The 21,174-nt window shown below is 48.2% G+C and overlaps 1 protein-coding gene across 1 annotated transcript in view; it reads right to left on the bottom strand.

The window, feature by feature from the left end:
- The window catches only part of LOC135536255 (neuronal acetylcholine receptor subunit alpha-7-like), a 74,666-nt gene that overhangs the window by 10,665 nt on the left and 42,827 nt on the right, over positions 1 to 21,174 (bottom strand). Inside the window, exons 4-6 of the mRNA XM_064962620.1 lie at positions 18,323 to 18,432; positions 4,775 to 4,854; positions 1,914 to 2,081 (exon numbers count right to left, since the gene is read on the bottom strand). Coding sequence (XP_064818692.1) covers positions 1,914 to 2,081; positions 4,775 to 4,854; positions 18,323 to 18,432 — 358 coding nt within the window. The remainder of the gene's footprint in view (positions 1 to 1,913; positions 2,082 to 4,774; positions 4,855 to 18,322; positions 18,433 to 21,174) is intronic.

Below are 21,174 nucleotides of genomic sequence, written 5' to 3'. Positions count from 1 at the left end.
CAACACTACTGAGGCATCCATCTGAGACCAGAGGCACGTTGGCACCATCCAACACTACTAAGGCATCCATCTGAGACCAGAGGCACGTTGCCACCATCCAACACTACTAAGGCATCCATCTGAGACCAGAGGCACATTGCCACCATCCAACACTACTAAGGCATCCATCTGAGACCAGAGGCACGTTGCCACCATCCATCCACTACTGAGGCATCCATCTGAGACCAGAGGCACGTTGCCACCATCCAACACTACTAAGGCATCCATCTGAGACCAGAGGCACGTTGCCAACATCCATCCACTACTGAGGCATCCATCCAACACTACTAAGGCATCCATCTGAGACCAGAGGCACATTGCCACCATCCAACACTACTGAGGCATCCATCTGAGACCAGAGGCACGTTGGCACCATCCAACACTACTAAGGCATCCATCTGAGACCAGAGGCACGTTGCCACCATCCAACACTACTAAGGCATCCATCTGAGACCAGAGGCACATTGCCACCATCCAACACTACTAAGGCATCCATCTGAGACCAGAGGCACGTTGCCACCATCCATCCACTACTGAGGCATCCATCTGAGACCAGAGGCACATTGCCACCATCCAACACTACTGAGGCATCCATCTGAGACCAGAGGCACGTTGCAACCATCCATCCACTACTAAGGCATCCATCTGAGACCAGAGGCACGTTGGCACCATCCATCCCCTACTAAGGCATCCATCTGAGACCAGAGGCACGTTGGCACCATCCATCCCCTACTAAGGCATCCATCTGAGACCAGAGGCACGTTGCCACCATCCAACACTACTAAGGCATCCATCTGAGACCAGAGGCACGTTGCCACCATCCAACACTACTAAGGCATCCATCTGAGACCAGAGGCACGTTGCCACCATCCAACACTACTAAGGCATCCATCTGAGACCAGAGGCACGTTGCCACCATCCAACACTACTAAGGCATCCATCTGAGACCAGAGGCACGTTGCCACCATCCAACACTACTAAGGCATCCATCTGAGACCAGAGGCACGTTGCCACCATCCAACACTACTAAGGCATCCATCTGAGACCAGAGGCACGTTGCCACCATCCATCCACTACTGAGGCATCCATCTGAGACCAGAGGCACGTTGCCACCATCCATCCACTACTGAGGCATCCATCTGAGACCAGAGGCACGTTGCCACCATCCATCCACTACTGAGGCATCCATCTGAGACCAGAGGCACGTTGCCACCATCCAACACTACTAAAGCATCCATCTGAGACCAGAGGCACGTTGCCACCATCCAACACTACTAAGGCATCCATCTGAGACAAGAGGCACGTTGCCACCATCCAACACTACTAAGGCATCCATCAGAGACCAGAGGCACGTTGCCACCATCCAACCAATAATAGATGACATGGGAACAGCGTAGTTCAGGGAGGAGAATAGCCCTGTAACACCACCTGGCTCGGTCACACTCAGAGCTGGACATTGATTGGCTGTCTAGCCCAGGGGACCAGGAACTGAAACAGAATAATTCAGGCAGCAGGATAAGAGGCGTAACACCGGGCTCAATAATTGTCTGTCTAGCCCAGGGGCCAGAACACTCAGGATCAGAGAGACATGGGACGCAGACACCTCCTAAAACAGGGCTGCATTCTGTCAGAGATCTACTGGAAGCACAGAATGTGTAATCCACATTGTATGGAATGTGCAGTATAAATAAAGATTGATTTGATTTGACTAGAGCGATGCAGTCTGCTTAGTGGTGGACAGGTCTGGAACAAAAGCCTGCACTCCCAGTAGCTCACCAGGAGGAGTGTTGACCACCACTGACTCTGCTGTAAAAAAAAAAGTGAACCTAATTTCCTCCAGAGAGTTCCAGGGAGACACTCCTTCAGTCTCTTACCCACGAGATCCCACTCTCCGTTGGGGATGTATGAGGAGATGTCTACGTCCAGGATCTGGAGGTCCAGCAGCCAGCCGTTGTAGGTCCATGAGCCAAACTTCAGATCACACTTCTGGACGTCGAAGGGGAACCAGCGAACATCGATATAGCAGGTACTCTTCAGGATACCTGGGGGAAGGAGAGGAGAGGAGAGGAGAGGAGAGGAGAGGAGAGGAGAGGAGAGGAGAGGAGAGGAGAGGATGATGAGGAGAAGGAGGAGTGGGCAGTCTTGTCATATTCACATTTTGCCATCGTTGATTTCTGTTGATGATTTTCTATTGCTGAGTATACACTCAAGATAATGCACTTCAAATCAAATCAAACTTTGTCGCATGCGTCGAATACAACCTTACAGTTAAATGCTTACCTACAAGCCCTGAACCAACAACGCAGTTCAAGAAAGAGTTAAGAAAATATTTACCAAATAAACTAAAGTAAAACAATTATTAAAAAAGTAACAATAATGAGGCTACATACAGGGGTCAATGTGTGGGGGTTAAGGTTAGTCGAGGTCATTTGTCCATGTAGGTAGGGGTAAAGGTTAGTCGAGGTAAAGGCTAGTCGAGGTCATTTGTCCATGTAGGTAGGGGTAAAGGTTAGTCGAGGTCATTTGTCCATGTAGGTAGGGGTAAAGGTTAGTCGAGGTCATTTGTCCATGTAGGTAGGGGTAAAGGTTAGTCGAGGTCATTTGTCCATGTAGGTGGGGGTAAAGGTTAGTCGAGGTCATTTGTCCATGTAGGTGGGGGTAAAGGTTAGTCGAGGTCATTTGTCCATGTAGGTAGGGGTAAAGGTTAGTCGAGGTCATTTGTCCATGTAGGTAGGGGTAAAGGTTAGTCGAGGTCATTTGTCCATGTAGGTAGGGGTAAAGGTTAGTCGAGGTCATTTGTCCATGTAGGTGGGGGTAAAGGTTAGTCGAGGTCATTTGTCCATGTAGGTGGGGGTAAAGGTTAGTCGAGGTCATTTGTCCATGTAGGTGGGGGTAAAGGTTAGTCGAGGTCATTTGTCCATGTAGGTGGGGGTAAAGGTTAGTCGAGGTCATTTGTCCATGTAGGTGGGGGTAAAGGTTAGTCGAGGTCATTTGTCCATGTAGGTGGGGGTAAAGGTTAGTCGAGGTCATTTGTCCATGTAGGTGGGGGTAAAGGTTAGTCGAGGTCATTTGTCCATGTAGGTGGGGGTAAAGGTTAGTCGAGGTCATTTGTCCATGTAGGTGGGGGTAAAGGTTAGTCGAGGTCATTTGTCCATGTAGGTGGAGGTAAAGGTTAGTCGAGGTCATTTGTCCATGTAGGTGGGGGTAAAGGTTAGTCGAGGTCATTTGTCCATGTAGGTGGGGGTAAAGGTTAGTCGAGGTCATTTGTCCATGTAGGTGGGGGTAAAGGTTAGTCGAGGTCATTTGTCCATGTAGGTGGGGGTAAAGGTTAGTCGAGGTCATTTGTCCATGTAGGTGGAGGTAAAGGTTAGTCGAGGTCATTTGTGCATGTAGGTGGGGGTAAAGGTTAGTCGAGGTCATTTGTCCATGTAGGTGGGGGTAAAGGTTAGTCGAGGTCATTTGTCCATGTAGGTGGGGGTAAAGGTTAGTCGAGGTCATTTGTCCATGTAGGTGGGGGTAAAGGTTAGTCGAGGTCATTTGTCCATGTAGGTAGGGGTAAAGGTTAGTCGAGGTCATTTGTCCATGTAGGTAGGGGTAAAGGTTAGTCGAGGTCATTTGTCCATGTAGGTAGGGGTAAAGGTTAGTCAAGGTCATTTGTCCATGTAGGTGGAGGTAAAGGTTAGTCGAGGTCATTTGTCCATGTAGGTGGGGGTAAAGGTTAGTCGAGGTCATTTGTCCATGTAGGTGGAGGTAAAGGTTAGTCGAGGTCATTTGTGCATGTAGGTGGGGGTAAAGGTTAGTCGAGGTCATTTGTGCATGTAGGTGGGGGTAAAGGTTAGTCGAGGTCATTTGTCCATGTAGGTGGGGGTAAAGGTTAGTCGAGGTCATTTGTGCATGTAGGTGGGGGTAAAGGTTAGTCGAGGTCATTTGTCCATGTAGGTGGGGGTAAAGGTTAGTCAAGGTCATTTGTGCATGTAGGTGGGGGTAAAGGTTAGTCGAGGTCATTTGTCCATGTAGGTAGAGGGGTAAAGTGGGGGATGGGACTGTACATAGATAATAAACAGCGAGTAGCAGCAGTGTAAAAACAGATGGAGGGGGGGAAATGTAAGTCTGGTGGCCATTTGATTAGTTGTGATTAGTTGTTCAGCAGTCTTATGGCTTGGGGATAGAACCTGTTCAGGAGCATTTTGGTCCTAGACTTGGCGCTCCGATACCGCTTGTCATATAGTAGCAGAGAGCATTGGGTTAAAGCGACCCTCCTCAGTACATAGGTGTCGACCCAGTAACCGCTGGAACTGAACAGGGCTAGACGTGACCCGGTAACCCCTGGAACTGAACAGGGCTAGACGTGACCCGGTAACCCCTGGAACTGAACAGGGCTAGACGTGACCCGGTAACCCCTGGAACTGAACAGGGCTAGACGTGACCCGGTAACCCCTGGAACTGAACAGGGCTAGACGTGACCCGGTAACCCCTGGAACTGAACAGGGCTAGACGTGACCCGGTAACCCCTGAAACTGAACAGGGCTAGACGTGACCCGGTAACCCCTGGAACTGAACAGGGCTAGATGTGACCCGGTAACCCCTGGAACTGAACAGCGCTAAACGTGACCCGGTAACCCCTGGAACTGAACAGGGCTAGATGTGACCCGGTAACCCCTGGAACTGAACAGGGCTAGACGTGACCCGGTAACCCCTGGAACTGAACAGGGCTAGACGTGACCTGGTAACCCACCTGGTGGGATGTACTGGCAGGACCCAGAGGAGTTGACCAGGACGTTGGTGTGGAAGGTAGCATCAAACCTCTCGTCTGCACTGGAAGAGAGAAGAGAAGAGACACAGATGAATGATCTGATAGATGTTGTAACTAAGTCTGTTGTCATGGAGACAAAACAGAGAAGGAGAGAAAGAGGAGAGAGAGAGAGAGAAAAGGAGAGAGAGAGAGAAAAAAGGAGAGAGAGAGAGAGAAAAGGAGAGAGAGAGAGAGAGAAAAGGAGAGAGAGAGAAGGAGAGAGAGAAACAGAGAGAGGAGTAGAGAGAGAAGAGAGAAACAGAGAGTGAAGGAGAGAAAGAGAAAAGGAGAGAGAGAGAGAGAGAGAAAAGGAGAGAAAAAAGGAGAGAGAGAGAAACAGAGAGAAGAGAGAAACAGAGAGAAGGAGAGAGAGAGAAAAGGAGAGAGAGAGAGAGAGAAAAGGAGAGAAAAAAGGAGAGAGAGAGGAGAGAGAGAGAGAGAAGAGGAGAGGAGAGAGAGAGACAGAGAGAAAGGAGAGAGAGAAACAGAGAAACAGAGAGAGGAGGAGAGGGAGAGAGAGAGAGAGAGAGAGAGAGAGAGAGAGAGAGAAAAGGAGAGAGAGCGAGAGAAAAGGAGAGCGAGAGAAACAGAGAGAGGAGGAGAGAGAGAGAAAAGGAGAGAGAGATAGAGAAGGAGAGAGAGAGAGAGAGAGAGAGAGAAAAGGAGAGAGAGACAGAAAAGGAGAGAGAGAGAGAGAGAAAAGGAGAGAGAGACAGAAAAGGAGAGAGAGAGAGAGAGAGAAAAGGAGAGAGAGACAGAAAAGGAGAGAGAGAGAGAGAGAAAAGGAGAGAGAGAGAAGGAAGGAGAGAGAGAAACAGAGAGAGGAGTAGAGAGAGAGAAGAGAGAAACAGAGAGTGAAGGAGAGAAAGAGAAGAGAGAGATAGAGAAGGAGAGAGAGAGAGAAAAGGAGAGAGAGAGAAAAGGAGAGAGGGATAGAGAAAGGGAGAGAGAGAAACAGAGAGAGGAGAGAGAGAAACAGAGAGAGGAGGAGAGAGAGAGAGAGAAAAGGAGAGAGAGATAGAGAAGGAGAAAGAGAGAAAGAAAAGGAGAGAGAGAGAGGGAAAAGGAGAGAGAGAGAGGGAAAAGGAGAGAGAGAAACAGAGAGAGGAGGAGAGAGAGATACTGTATCTTAGACTCAGGGCTCAGTACTGAGCAAGACAGACTGTGTATTATTGATCCGGTCCTCCTCCAGAAAGGGTTTCATCAGAGGTGGCTCAGCGTGTGGTGGGACTGGCTTCAGAAACACTACCATCAAACTGAGATACATCACAAATATATCCCAACAAACACCATATATCACAGGTATTACAGCCTAGACTAACCCCCCGCATCCCTGTTCAGCCCCCGCATCCCTCCTCACCCGCCGCATCCCTCCTCACCCCCCCGCATCCCTGTTCAGCCCCCCGCATCCCTGTTCAGCCCCCCCGCATCCCTCCTCACCCCCCCAACCCCCCCCGCATCCCACCTCACCCCCTCCGCATCCCCCTCAACCCCCCACATCCCACCTCACCCTCCTCACCCCCTCCGCATCCCCCCTCAACCCCCCCGCATCCCCCTTAACCCCCTCCCCCCGCATCCCCCTTAACCCCCTCCGCATCCCTCCTCAACCCCCCAGCATCCCTCCTCAACCCCCAATCCACCCTCAACCCCCGCATCCCTCCTCACCCCCTCCGCATCCCTCCTCACCCCCTCCGCATCCCCCTCAACCCCCCATCCCCCTCACATCCCACCTCACCCCCTCCGCATCCCTCCTCACCCCCTCCGCATCCCTCCTCACCCCTCCGCATCCCCCTCAACCCCCCACATCCCCCTCACATCCCACCTCACCCCTCCGCATCCCCCTCAACCCCCCTGCATCCCTCCTCAATCCCCCCGCATCCCACCTCACCCCCCGCATCCCTCCTCACCCCCCTCAACCCCCCCGCATCCCCCCCTCACCCCCGCATCCCTCCTCAACCCCCCGCATCCCTCCTCACCCCTCCGCATCCCCCTCAACCCCCCCACATCCCCCTCACATCCCACCTCACCCCCTCCGCATCCCCCCTCAACCCCCCTGCATCCCTCCTCAATCCCCCCGCATCCCACCTCACCCCCGCATCCCTCCTCACCCCCCTCAACCCCCCCGCATCCCCCCTCACCCCCCGCATCCCTCCTCAACCCCCGCATCCCTCCGCATCCCCCCTCAACCCCCCCGCATCCCTCCTCACCGCATCCATTCTCACCCCCTCCGCATCCCCCTCAACCCCCCGCATCCCTCCTCAACCCCCGCATCCCTCCTCAACCCCCCCGCATCCCTCCTCACCCCCTCCGCATCCCTCCTCACCCCCTCCGCATCCCCCTCAACCCCCCACATCCCCCTCACATCCCACTCACCCCCTCCATCCCCCCCTCAACCCCCCCCGCATCCCTCCTCAACCCCCGCATCCCTCCTCACCCCTCCGCATCCCCCTCAACCCCCCTGCATCCCTCCTCAATCCCCCCGCATCCCACCTCACCCCCACATCCCTCCTCACCCCCCTCAACCCCCCCGCATCCCCCCTCACCCCCGCATCCCTCCTCAACCCCCATCCCTCCTCACCCCTCCGCATCCCCCCTCAACCCCCCACATCCCCCTCACATCCCACCTCACCCCCTCCGCATCCCCCCTCAACCCCCCTGCATCCCTCCTCAATCCCCCCGCATCCCACCTCACCCCCGCATCCCTCCTCACCCCCTCAACCCCCCCCGCATCCCCCTCACCCCCGCATCCCTCCTCAACCCCCGCATCCCTCCTCACCCCTCCGCATCCCCCCTCAACCCCCCCGCATCCCTCCTCACCCCCTCCGCATCCATTCTCACCCCCTCCGCATCCCCCTCAACCCCCCCCGCATCCCTCCTCAACCCCCCGCATCCCTCCTCAACCCCCCGCATCCCTCCTCACCCCTCCGCATCCCTCCTCACCCCCTCCGCATCCCCCCCACATCCCCCCTCACATCCCACCTCACCCCTCCGCATCCCCCCTCAACCCCCCCGCATCCCTCCTCAACCCCCCCGATCCCTCCTCAACCCCCCGCATCCCTCCTCACCCCCTCCGCATCCCTCCTCACCCCCTCCGCATCCCTCCTCACCCCCTCCGCATCCCCCTCAACCCCCCGCATCCCCCTCACATCCCACACTCACCCCCTCCGCATCCCCCTCAACCCCCCCGCATCCCTCCTCAATCCCCCCCCCATCCCACCTTGCATCCCTCCTTACCCCCGCATCCCTCCTTACCCCCTCCACATCCCTCCTCACCCCCAGCATCCCTCCTCACCCCCAGCATCCCTCCTCACCCCCAGCATCCCTCCTCACCCCCTCCTCACCCTCCACATCCCCTCCTCACCCCCTCCACATCCCTCCTCAACCCCAGCATCCCTCCTCAACCCCAGCATCCCTCCTCAACCCCAGCATCCCTCCTCAACCCCAGCATCCCTCCTCAACCCCAGCATCCCTCCTCACCCCCAGCATCCCTCCTCACCCCCAGCATCCCTCCTCACCCCATCCTTACTCCCCAGATATATATTAAAACATTTTTTGGGGAAAAAGAGTGACGGTAAATGTTGCTTGTCCAGATCAGATCCCAGCATCAGTGCCTAGAGGGTGGGATGGAGAGCTTGGCTCTCATAATGGGAAACAATGACTAATAAATGAAAGTGCTCATCTTCCCCAGAGAAGGAGATCATTCTCCTGGTTCATGCAGACGTCCATTAGTCTGAAACGACCAGTGACTGATGTCACAAGAACAGGAAGTGGATTGGAAACAACCTACACTATTGGCTGACGCGCAACAAGCCCTTGCACTAAATGCAGGCCCCCCCAAAAAATGACTGTAACCAAACGCAAAAGAAGACATCACGATTTACATAATTGAATGTTGATTTATTGCTGCATGTCCCTGTCATAATCGGATATGATAATTGTTCCATTTGTTCAGACGAGAGGAAGCTGCAGGCTTGGTTGTTTGGCGATGTTGGGATGAATCCTATCTCCCAAATGGCACCATATCCCCTAAATAGTGCACTACTTTAGACCTATGGGTCCTGGTGAAAAGTAGTGCTCTGAACAGGAAATAGAGGGTCATTTAGAACACAGCCTGATAATCACCCGGTCCATTGTCCAAGAACAAAGGTTTCTAAATTAGCAGCGTTGTAGAGGCCAGCTGAATACAAATTAACTAATGCTGGTTCGGGAAGTTATGAATGTTTTTTGGTTTGTTTTAATGTTCTTGTACTTGAAACCATCCATCCACACTGTTGTAGGCTTGTACCTTGTACAGTGTTTCTCTGTTTTAAATCAACATTTAGTGAATTTGTAAGTCGCTCTGGATAAGAGCGTCTGCTAAATGACTTAAATGTTAAATGTTAAATTTAATGAATTGATTAATAATGTTTTTTAAACTACATAATCCAACTAGCGCATGTTGGTTTATGACTATGAATCAATAATCACACAACATCATATTAAACAAGATATATGAATCACATTAATATGATTTATATATCTCATTTAATATGATTCATATACCTCGTTTAATATGATTCATACCAGCAATTACGCTCCGAGTTCGGAGTGGCTTTTAACGTCAACTGTAATGACGCTGTTAAAATGTGCTCCTGGGTCGGAGTGAGGCATGTGAGACAAACAGTCGGTGTTTTAAGTACATGGTTCCCCCCCCTAAACATTCTGTTTAGTTTATTCTCCTTCAGAGTCATAACCCTGATCCATTGGAATGAGTTACTTTTTGTCCGTCACATACAAACTATTCTGGAGTAATACTGAGATACGGCAATAAGGCATGGTTGGAACGTTTCTAAAGCCGTGACAACAACACTCTTAATGACTTCCTGGCTACATAAAACGGTGACATTTCATGGAGTAACACAGGGACGTACCTGGAGGGGGAGGGTAATGGTGTAAAACAGGGACGTACCTAGAGGGGGGGTAATGGTGTAAAACAGGGACGTACCTAGAGGGGGACACAACTGGAGGGGGGGTAATGGTGTAACACAGGGACGTACCTGGAGGGGGGTAATGGTGTAACACAGGGACGTACCTGGAGGGGGGGGGGGGTAATGGTGTAACACAGGGAAGTACCTGGGGTGGGGGTAATGGTGTAACACAGGGACGTACCTGGAGGGGGGTAATGGTGTAAAACAGGGACGTACCTAGAGGGGGGACACAACTGGAGGGGGGTAATGGTGTAACACAGGGACGTACCTGGGGGGGGGTAATGGTGTAACACAGGGACGTACCTGGGGGGTAATGGTGTAACACAGGGACGTACCTGGGGGGGGTAATGGTGTAACACAGGGACGTACCTGGGGGGGGGTAATGGTGTAACACAGGGACGTACCTGGAGGGGGGTTGTAATGGTGTAACACAGGGACGTACCTGGAAGGGGGTTGTAATGGTGTAACACAGGGACGTACCTGGAGGGGGGGTAATGGTGTAACACGGACGTACCTGGAGGGGGGGGGCTTGTAATGGTGTAACACAGGGAGGTACCTGGATGGGGGGGTTAATGGTGTAACACAGGGACGTACCTGGAGGGGGGGTAATGGTGTAACACAGGGAAGTACCTGGGGGGGGGGTAATGGTGTAACACAGGGACGTACCGGGAGGGGGGGGTAATGGTGTAACACAGGGACGTACCTGGATGGGGGGGGGGGTAATGGTGTAACAGAGGGACGTACCGGGACGTTACACAACTCAAAAAGGATGTCAGCTCGAATTATAGATCATGTTTATCCTTTTATACATGAGTATTTGTGTGTCACACGTCACACCACCAATCCCTTAAGGAAAGCATTGTACTGGGTTTCAGACAGACAAATACATGTACAGAATACAAACACCTTATTCCTTCAATATCACAGCTTCCTGCTTCAGGTTGAAGCTCCTCTCCACATCTCTACACTGCTTATAGAAATGTCCTCTCAAAACACTGTGTAGACAATGTTGTGTGTGTATGTGTGTGTGGTGTGTGTGTGTGTGTGTGTGTGTGTGTGTGTGTGTGTGTGTGTGTGTGTGTGTGTGTGTGTGTGTGTGTGTGTGTGTGTGTGTGTGTGTGTGTGTGTGTCCTGTTTCATCCTGTGAAAACACTATAGACAGAAACACAATAACTGGTACAATGACGTACCGGGAGGGGGGGTAATGGTGTAACACAGGGATGTACCTGGAGGGGGTGGGGGGGGTAATGGTGCAACACAGGGCTGTACCTGGAGGGGGAGGGGGGGGTTTAATGGTGTAACACAGGGACGTACCTGGAAGGGGGGGTAATGGTGTAACACAGGGACGTACCGGGAGGGGGTAATGGTGTAACACAGGGACGTACCGGGAGGGGGGGGGTAATGGTGTAACACAGGGACGTACCGGGAGGGGGGGGTAATGGTGTAACACAGGGACATACCGGGAGGGGGGTAATGGTGTAACACAGGGACGTACCTGGAGGGGGGGTAATGGTGTAACACAGGGACGTACCTGGATGGGGGGGGGGGTTAATGGTGTAACACAGGGACGTACCTGGATGGGGGGGGGGTAATGGTGTAACACAGGGACGTACCGGGAGGGGGGGGGGGTAATGATGTAACAGAGGGATGTAACAGGACGTTACACAACTCAAAAAGGAAGTCAGCTCGAATTATAGATCATGTTTATCCTTCTATACATGAGTATTTGTGTGTCACACGTCACACCACCAATCCCTTAAGGAAAGCATTGTACTGGGTTTCAGACAGACAAATACATGTACAGAATACAAACACCTTATTCCTTCAATATCACAGCTTCCTGCTTCAGGTTGAAGCTCCTCTCCACATCTCTACACTGCTTATAGAAATGTCCTCTCAAAACACTGTGTAGACAATGTTGTGTGTGTGTGTGTGTGTGTGTGTGGTGTGTGGTGTGTGGTGTGTGGTGTGTGGTGTGTGGTGTGTGTGTGGTGTGTGGTGTGTGGTGTGTGGTGTGTGTGTGTGTGTGTGTGTGTGTGTGTGTGTGTGTCCTGTTTCATCCTGTGAAAACACTATAGACAGAAACACAATAACTGGTTTTCAGGATCTATGTCTCAGGAGGGAAAGGAATATCTTCTCAGAATGATGTCTTGTGTCACGACAGAGAGTCCGATAGGTTCATATGACAGGTACACCATGGTATTGGATATGAAGACAGTGGGCTTATAGCCCTACGTTACCCAGGGAAGTCTCAACGGCAGGTTGAAATATCTTACCTACATCTCACAGGGACGTTTTATTTATGTCTCGCCTTCTCACTCTGGTGTATGTGAGGAAAGGACCAGGTAGAACGATTACAGGGACGTTTTATTTATGTCTCACCTTCTCACTCTGGTGTATGTGAGGAAAGGACCAGGTAGAACGATTACAGGGACGTTTTATTTATGTCTCACCTTCTCACTCTGGTGTATGTGAGGAAAGGACCAGGTAGAACGATAACAGGGACGTTTTATTTATGTCTCACCTTCTCACTCTGGTGTATGTGAGGAAAGGACCAGGTAGAACGATTACAGGGACGTTTTATTTATGTCTCACATTCTCACTCTGGTGTATGTGAGAAAAGGACCAGGTAGAACGATTACAGGGACAGATACAGATCATCTGCAGGAACTGACCGTTCCTACATATCTAACTTCCTGTTTCTCTTCCTGTTTTTGGTTCATTCATTCCTTCTTTCCTTCCTTCCTTCGTTCCTTCATTCCTTTTTTCCCATCTGTAAATCTTCAGCTCCCTCCATCTATTCTTTGTCCAGGACTATAATGTTAGTAATCGCTGATCCTGACCATCACCTGCTTAATGTTTTCCGTATCATCCGATTAGACACACACACACGCTCGCGCACACGCGCTCACACACACACGCTCTCACACACAAATACGCACGCTCACACACACACACACGCTCGCACACACGCTCTCACACACAAATACACACGCTCACACACACACACACACACGCTCGCACACGCGCTCTCACACACAAATATGCACGCTCACACACACACACACACACACACACACACACACACACACATAAAGAACACCTCCATCACCTTAAACAACGTAGAACAGACAGCATATGACATAAATCAACTTCAACACCATGTTATCCTGTTGTCCGTACTCCATTACAAGGAGGGAGGAATGGATGGAGTGAATGAGTGATAGAGTGAGTGATAGTGTGAGTGAGAGAGTGAGTGAGAGAGTGATAGAGTGAGTGAGTGAGTGAGTGAGTGAGTGAGTGAGTGAGTGAGTGAGTGAGTGAGTGAGTGATAGAGTGAGTGATAGAGTGATATAGTGAGTGAGTGAGTGATTGGAGTGGTGGTGAGTGAGTGAGGAGGAGTGGTGGTGAGTGTGAGTGATAGAGTGAGTGATAGAGTGAGTGAGTGAGAGAGTGAGTGATAGAGTGAGTGAGAGAGTGAGTGATAGAGTGAGAGAGTGAGTGAGAGAGTGAGTGATAGAGTGAGTGATAGAGTGAGTGATAGAGTGAGTGATAGAGTGAGTGATAGAGTGATAGAGTGAGTGATAGAGTGAGTGGGTTATCAATGCATTGCCATCAGCATCTTGTCTCTTGTAATAATGACTCTCATCCACTGACACTTAAAATTACCACCAGCAATTACGGTCCGAGTTCGGAACGGCTTTTAACGTCAACTGTAATGACGCTGTTAAAATGTGCTCCTGGGTCGGAGTGAGGCATGTGAGACAAACAGTCGGTGTTTTAAGTACATGGTTCCCCCCGTTGTGTTCTGGGCTTTTATTGGTTCAAATAGAAAAGGCAGACATTCTGTTTAGTTTCTTCTCCTTCAGAGTCATAACCCTGATCCATTGGAATGAGTTACTTTTTGTCCGTCACATACAAACTATTCTGGAGTAATACTGAGATACGGCAATAAGGCATGGTTGGAACGTTTCTAAAGCCGTGACAACAACACTCTTAATGACTTCCTGGCTACATAAAACGGTGACAACAACACTCTTAATGACTTCCTGGCTACATAAAACCGTACAACAACACTCTTAATGACTTCCTGGCTACATAAAGCCGTGACAACAACACTCTTAATGACTTCCTGGCGACATAAAGCCGTGACAACAACACTCTTAATGACTTCCTGGCTACATAAAACGGTGACAACAACACTCTTAATGACTTCCTGGCTACATAAAGCCGTGACAACAACACTCTTAATGACTTCCTGGCTACATAAAGCCGTGACAACAACACTCTTAATGACTTCCTGGCTACATAAAACGGTGACAACAACACTCTTAATGACTTCCTGGCTACATAAAGCCGTGACAACAACACTCTTAATAACTTCCTAGCTACATAAAAGGGTGACACATCTCATTTCAAAGCAAGTGTGGCCCATCTGAAAATGTGTATTAATTGTGAGTCACGCCTTCTCTTCTCTTAAATGTAATTGAAATTTTTGTCTGCAGCTCGTCCCATAATGGTTGGAGCTCCATCTTCTCCCTTCCATATTCTGTCTATTTCCCTGGATAAATAAGGCTAAATAAGGTTTTCTCACAGCAAGTTTAGCCTTAATCTGGAAGCCTGTTCCGGAGGTCCTGAGGCAATGAGGTTCAGCTCTCAGGGATGCAAACACTAGTGGACAGTTTTCACAGGCTGTCCTGCTGAATCATGGCCGAGAGCTTCAAGTTCCTCAGTGTCCAAATCCCTAAGGACTTAAAATAGTGTGACAGCACTTCCCCCCCAGGAGATTGAAAAGGTTTGGCATGGGCTCTCAGATCCTCTAAAAGTTCTACAGCTGTTCCATTGAGAGCATCTTGACAGGCTGCATCACTGCTTGGTATTTAGTGGGCCCACTACCCAAATCCGCCAGAGGGCACCAATACATTCTGGTCATTCTAGATTATGCCACTCGCTACCCAGAAGCCATTCCCCTTCGGACGATGGCTTCCAAAAATATTGCAAAGGAATTAGTGCTCTTGTTCACAAGGGTAGGGGTTCCAAAGGAGATCCTTACCAACCAGGGGACACCCTTTATGTCCCGCCTTATGGCAGACCTTTGTAAACTGTGGCAGGTGAAACAGTTGAGGACATCGGTTTACCATCCTCAGACGGATGGGCTGGTTGAGAGATTCAACCGAACTGTCACACCCTGACCATAGTTTACTTTGCATATTTCTATGTTTGGGTTGGTCAGGGTGTGATCTGAGTGGGCATTCTATGTTGGATGTCTTGTTTGTCTATTTCTATGTCTGGCCTGATATGGTTCTCAAGCGACTTACAGCTGTAATCGCAGCAAAAGGTGGCGCTACAAAGTATTAACTTAAGGGGGCTGAATAATTTTGCACGCCCAATTTTTCAGTTTTTGATTTGTTAAAAAAGTTTGAAATATCCAAAAATGTCGTTCCACTTCATGATTGTGTCCCACTTGTTGTTGATTCTTCACAAAAAATACAGTTTTATATCTTTATGTTTGAAGCCTGAAATGTGGCAAAAGGTCGCAAAGTTCAAGGGGGCCGAATACTTTCGCAAGGCACTGTATCTCCCTCCATCACTCCAGTATCCCTGTCACCTCCCCCCTATACATATCTACCTCCATCACTCCAGTATCCCTGTCACCTTACCCCTATACATATCTACCTCCATCACTCCAGTATCCCTGTCTCCTTACCTCTATACATATCTACCTCCATCACTCCAGTATCCCTGTCTCCTTACCTCTATACATATCTACCTCCATCACTCCAGTATCCCTGTCTCCTTACCTCTATACATATCTACCTCCATCACTCCAGTATCCCTGTCACCTTACCCTATACATATCTACCTCCATCACTCCAGTATCCCTGTCTCCTTACCCCTATACATATCTACCTCCATCTATACATATCTACCTCACTCCAGTATCCCTGTCACCTTACCCCTATACATATCTACCCTCCATCACTCCAGTATCCCTGTCTGACCCTTACCCCTATACATATCTACCTCCATCACTCCAGTGTTCCTGCACATTGTTAAAATGGTACTGGAACTGACCCTGTATATAACTACTGACCATGGAACTGACCCTGTATATAACTACTGACCCTGGAACTGACCCTGTATATAACTACTGACCTTGGAACTGACCCTGTATATAACTACTGACCCTGGAACTGACCCTGTATATAACTACTGACCCTGGATCTGATCCTGTATATAACTACTGACCCTGGAACTGACCCTGTATATAACTACTGACCCTGGAACTGACCCTGTATATAACTACTGACCCTGGAACTGACCCTGTATATAGTGTGCTTATTTACTATATTATGTTCTTCTTGTGTGTTATTGTTTACTACATTGTTATTGATTACTACATTGTTATTGATGTCTACATTGTTATTGATTACTACATTGTTATTGATTGCTACATTGTTATTGATTGCTACATTTGTTATTGATTACTACATTGTTATTGATTACTAAATAGATTGCAAAAATCCCTTTAGTTGGAGACTTTTATCTCCCTCACCAACTTCAAACATGTGCTATCTGAGCAGCTAACCGATCGCTGCAGCTGTACATAGTCTATTGGTAAATAACCCACCCATTTTCACCTCATCCCCACACTGTTTTTATTTATTTACTTTTCTGCTCTTTTGCACACCAGTATCTCTACCTGTACATGACCATCTGATCATTTATCACTCCAGTGCTAATCTGCAAAATTGTAATTATTCGCCTACCTCATCATGCCTTTTGCACACAATGTATATAGACTCCCCTTTTTTTCTACTGTGTTATTGACTTGTTAATTGTTTACTCCATGTGTAACTCTGTGTTGTCTGTTCACACTGCTAAGCTTTATCTTGGCCAGGTCGCAGTTGCAAATGAGAACTTGTTCTCAACTAGCCTACCTGGTTAAATAAAGGTGAAATAAAAAAAATAAAAAAATAAAAAATACTACATTGTTATTTGATGTCTACATTGTTATTGATTACTACCTTGTTATTGTTTATTACATTGTTGGGGTTAGAGCTGCAAGAAAGGCATTTCACTGTACTTGTGCATGTGACATTAAACCTTGAAACTTGACATTGTCAACTACCTCAGAGGTCTCAGGTTCTCTGGCTGGCTCCTTCAACCCAACCCAGTCTGACAGCTCAACGGAAGAGGGCACGAAAACACGCACACATCCTGTCCCCTTGACACACGCACATCCTGTCCCCTAGACACATCTCAAACAGACTGTGGGTATTGTTGTCTCCTTCTACCCTGTCACAGTCGGTAATCGCCAGGTGACATGTTCCTAGACGTCAGTATGATTCCCGTACCGGCGTCAGACAGCCAGCAACCTCAGTAGACTAGCCGATGTTTCAGCACTAAAACGCTGTTGTTTGAAATGTACCATATCACCCAAAACAATATTTGGGGGTCTATCCATTATGCTATATCAGTTTTGTATGAAATCTACCATACCATCAACATCCATGTCTATCTACCAACTGTTGAGAGCAGGCAGGGGCAGAGTTACGAGTCGGGGTTCATTGAAAAAACAAAATGGCTGACATCACCATCTGTAAGACACTGTGGGAGTGGTTCTGCTAGAGCGTTCCCTGAACCATATGACCTCTCCATTTACCTCCATGGACTGGATCCTGCTACGGACAACACAGGGGCGTACGGGGACAGGAGAGATGGAGGCGACAAGCCAGGTTAGGTGTTTGCAGAGACTATAGTTTGGTGACGAAGTAAGAAAAGAGAACAAAAGACAAGTAAAATCAATCGAAGGATACAAACATCAATTTATGAGTAGATGCACTGTTTCAGCTGGGGGGGGGGTTTCAGATTTTTTTGTCTCCTATTCTGTTTTGAAAAATATTGTCAACTTTCAGTGGAAGTGGAATCTCTTGGTAATTCTCTCCCATGTACAGTGGACAATCCACAAACACTGATGTCGTCATCCAGCTCCTTCCTACACATTACCCATCATGGCAATGGGCCACAGATGCAAAGCCTCATGGGTATTGTGGTTTATTTATGTCCTGCAGGCAATCAATTCGTAGTCATTTCATTAGTCCACGCTCTGACCAAGGGTAAAATCAAACCACAGGGGACTTGTCTGTCTACAAATGGGTTACTTAGTGGACTAATGTGTATCAACTGAACTCCCCTAGGAGAAAATTAAAGACCACTAGCCTGCTACTGCAACGTGGCAGGCGTGGGAAAGACACCTGAGCGGAGGCCCCACTTCCGTTTTAGGAAGTTAGGTTGAAAATACTGTATCCTGAAATCCAGAAACATCTGCTTACTTCTACTGCAGACATTGTGTTCAGTTTGTTTTGTCAACTTCAGCTCCTCCTCCATACGTAGGCTACTGGCCAAATCTTGCCAGACCCATTTTTCCCCATTCTAGAACACTGTAGCTTACAGTAACATAAGACATTCATACATCATAGCTCTATGCTTATTGGTTGAGACCGTGGCAGTGAGGGCCTACCTGTTGTAGAGGAGGATATCAGGAACCCAGATCTGATTGGAGGGGAAACGAAGGTTCTGAACACCTGGGAAGTTCTCTGGGTTCCAGGAGAGGTAAGTATCTGTCCAGTGCTAGAAGGGAGAGGAGAGGAGAGGCAGAAAAAGAAAGAAAGGAGAAGAGAAGGAGATCAGAGTTTTTACATTGACAATTCACAAATACACTGATCCATTCACAGGCCTTCTGTACTGTGTGTAAAACACATTAGGCCACTTGACAGTTCTGTAATTAGCTTCAAAACACGTTCAATCAAACATGAATAATCAAATAGAACAGCCATCCTTGCTCCCAATAAGTGGTCCCTATGTCTGTGCCCTTGGCCAGCAGTGGCAGGAGGTTGGGTCATGTTTTGGGCTGTGACTCAACCTTCTAATCCATCTATTAGGCCACGAGAGTCACGCGAACTCCACCGTATAGAAGCACATAAAAGTACTTCCAAAAGAGACGGTGTGCATTTCACATCCTTTCCTTTACATGACTGAACTGAATGATGTGTAATGCGCTGTGAGAGTGTCTGTGTGTCCTCAGATGTTTTTTGCCATAGGTGTGTTCCCTAACGCACAGAGGGAGTCCATCTACTGATGTGGCTACTGAAACTCATTGCCGGTACATTGGACACACACACACAAACGTTAACATTGGTGTGTGCTTGCCTGCGTGCACGCACACTTATTTTGTGTGTGTGTGTGTGTGTGTGTTGGTGTGTGTGTGTGTGTGTGTGTGTGTTTATACGAGTATGTGTACACTTCATGGCATGCCAACATCATGTCACCTCCTCTAGACTTCCCTGACAAACAGTGTTATTTATGTAGCTAATCTCTCCACTAGTCGTCTTCTCTGAACAAACATGGCTTTTATAGTCCTAAAGAGGCCTGTCCAGTCCTAAAGAGGCCTGTTGACTCTCTGTCTTTCATGTTCAAGCTTTGTAGTGGTGGTGAAATAGATCAAAGAGAAACACTAGGCTACATCAGGACATCTCTAAACACAGTTTATATCAAGAGAACACTAGGCTACATCAGGACATCTCTAAACACAGTTTATATCAAGAGAACACTAGGCTACATCAGGACATCTCTAAACATAGTTTATATCAAGAGAACACTAGGCTACATCAGGACATCTCTAAACATAGGTTGGATAAGGAACATAGATTGGAGGAGTAAAGTTTGTCCAACAGTCTAAATGTTTCTAATTGATGTCATTAAAGGCTAATTTCATTCCTGGAACTGTAACATTCCAGAATAGAACACTGAGAATATATTCTGGGATAGAACACTGTGAGAATATATTCTGGGATAGAACACTGAGAATATATTCTGGGATAGAACACTGTGAGAATATATTCTGGGATAGAACACTGTGAGAATATATTCTGGGATAGAACACTGTGAGAATATATTCTGGGATAGAACACTGAGAATATATTCTGGGATTAGAACACTGAGCATATATTCTGGGTTAGAACACTGAGCATATATTCTGGGATAGAACACTGAGCATATATTCTGGGTTAGAACACTGAGCATATATTCTGGGATAGAACACTGAGCATATATTCTGGGATAGAACACTGAGCATATATTCTGGGATAGAACACTGAGCATATATTCTGGGATAGAACACTGCGAGAATATATTCTGGGATAGAACACTGCGAGAATATATTCTGGGATAGAACACTGAGAGAATATATTCTGGGATAGAACACTGTGAGAATATATTCTGGGATAGAACACTGAGCATATATTCTGGGATAGAACACTGCGAGAATATATTCTGGGATAGAACACTGAGAGAATATATTCTGGGATAGAACACTGTGAGAATATATTCTGGGATAGAACACTGAGAATCTAGTCTAACATTGTAAATGCTGACTCCACAAAGTAAATGTTTAAAGCAGGATGCATCATCTACTCCAGGTTGTAAAGACTTCCTAAATTACCCCCTTTTTTTGTTAATGCAGCTCCTGACCTGAAACAAATAGCTCCCCGGCCCATGAGCAGAGAAGGGACTCCTGTATTAAGGCCAACACTTCCATCATTTATTGATGAGAAAAAAACACTGTCAGCCAGTCAGAGTCTGTTCATCTTGAGTGAAACTGACAGGTCAGATAAGAACACAGGACAGTGGATTGTGGTCAGAGGAGGCTGATGAGGGGAGGTCGACACATAATAATGGCTGGAAAGGAGCTAATGGAATGTATTTATTTGACCTTTATTTAACTAGGCAAGTCAGTTAATAACAAATTCTTATTTTCAGTGACTAGGAACAATGTCGGCCTAACTGCCTGTTCAGTTAGTTCAGTGGCCTCATTTATAGGCTACCCTGAGAGGACATTGCCATGGAGACGCAGGGCGGGAGAAATGTAACCTTCTGTCCAACCTCCAGCCAATGTGTCACTATCATCTGATAGATAATGTTCCCATGTTGTTACCCATCCCCCTGATGTATGACCTGATGGACTGTCTGTGGGCTCCTATGTTTCCAACAGTAATAGAAGATGTAGAAGACGTCCCAAAATGGCACCCTGTTCCCTACATAGTGCTTTACTTTCCACCAGAGCTCTACCCTATATTGGGAACAGGGTGTCATTTGGGATGCAGATTTTAAAATTCTAAATGCTTCTTGCTAAATTCTTGCTCCAAACCTGAAGCCAAACAGCTGGGACATTTTGTCATTCAGCACTGGCTCGCTAAGTCAACCAGAGATCTGAACTCCAGCCCATTATCTGATATGTGTTCGCGTCAGCAAGTCTCAGTGGGGGGAAAACCAATAACAATCTTGAGATTTTAATTGAACATTTCATATCCCTCC

This window comes from Oncorhynchus masou, unplaced genomic scaffold, assembly GCF_036934945.1.
Source record: "Oncorhynchus masou masou isolate Uvic2021 unplaced genomic scaffold, UVic_Omas_1.1 unplaced_scaffold_584, whole genome shotgun sequence".
Classification (NCBI taxonomy): Eukaryota; Metazoa; Chordata; class Actinopteri; order Salmoniformes; family Salmonidae; genus Oncorhynchus; species Oncorhynchus masou.
This window is presented reverse-complemented; position numbering and strand designations above follow the sequence as displayed.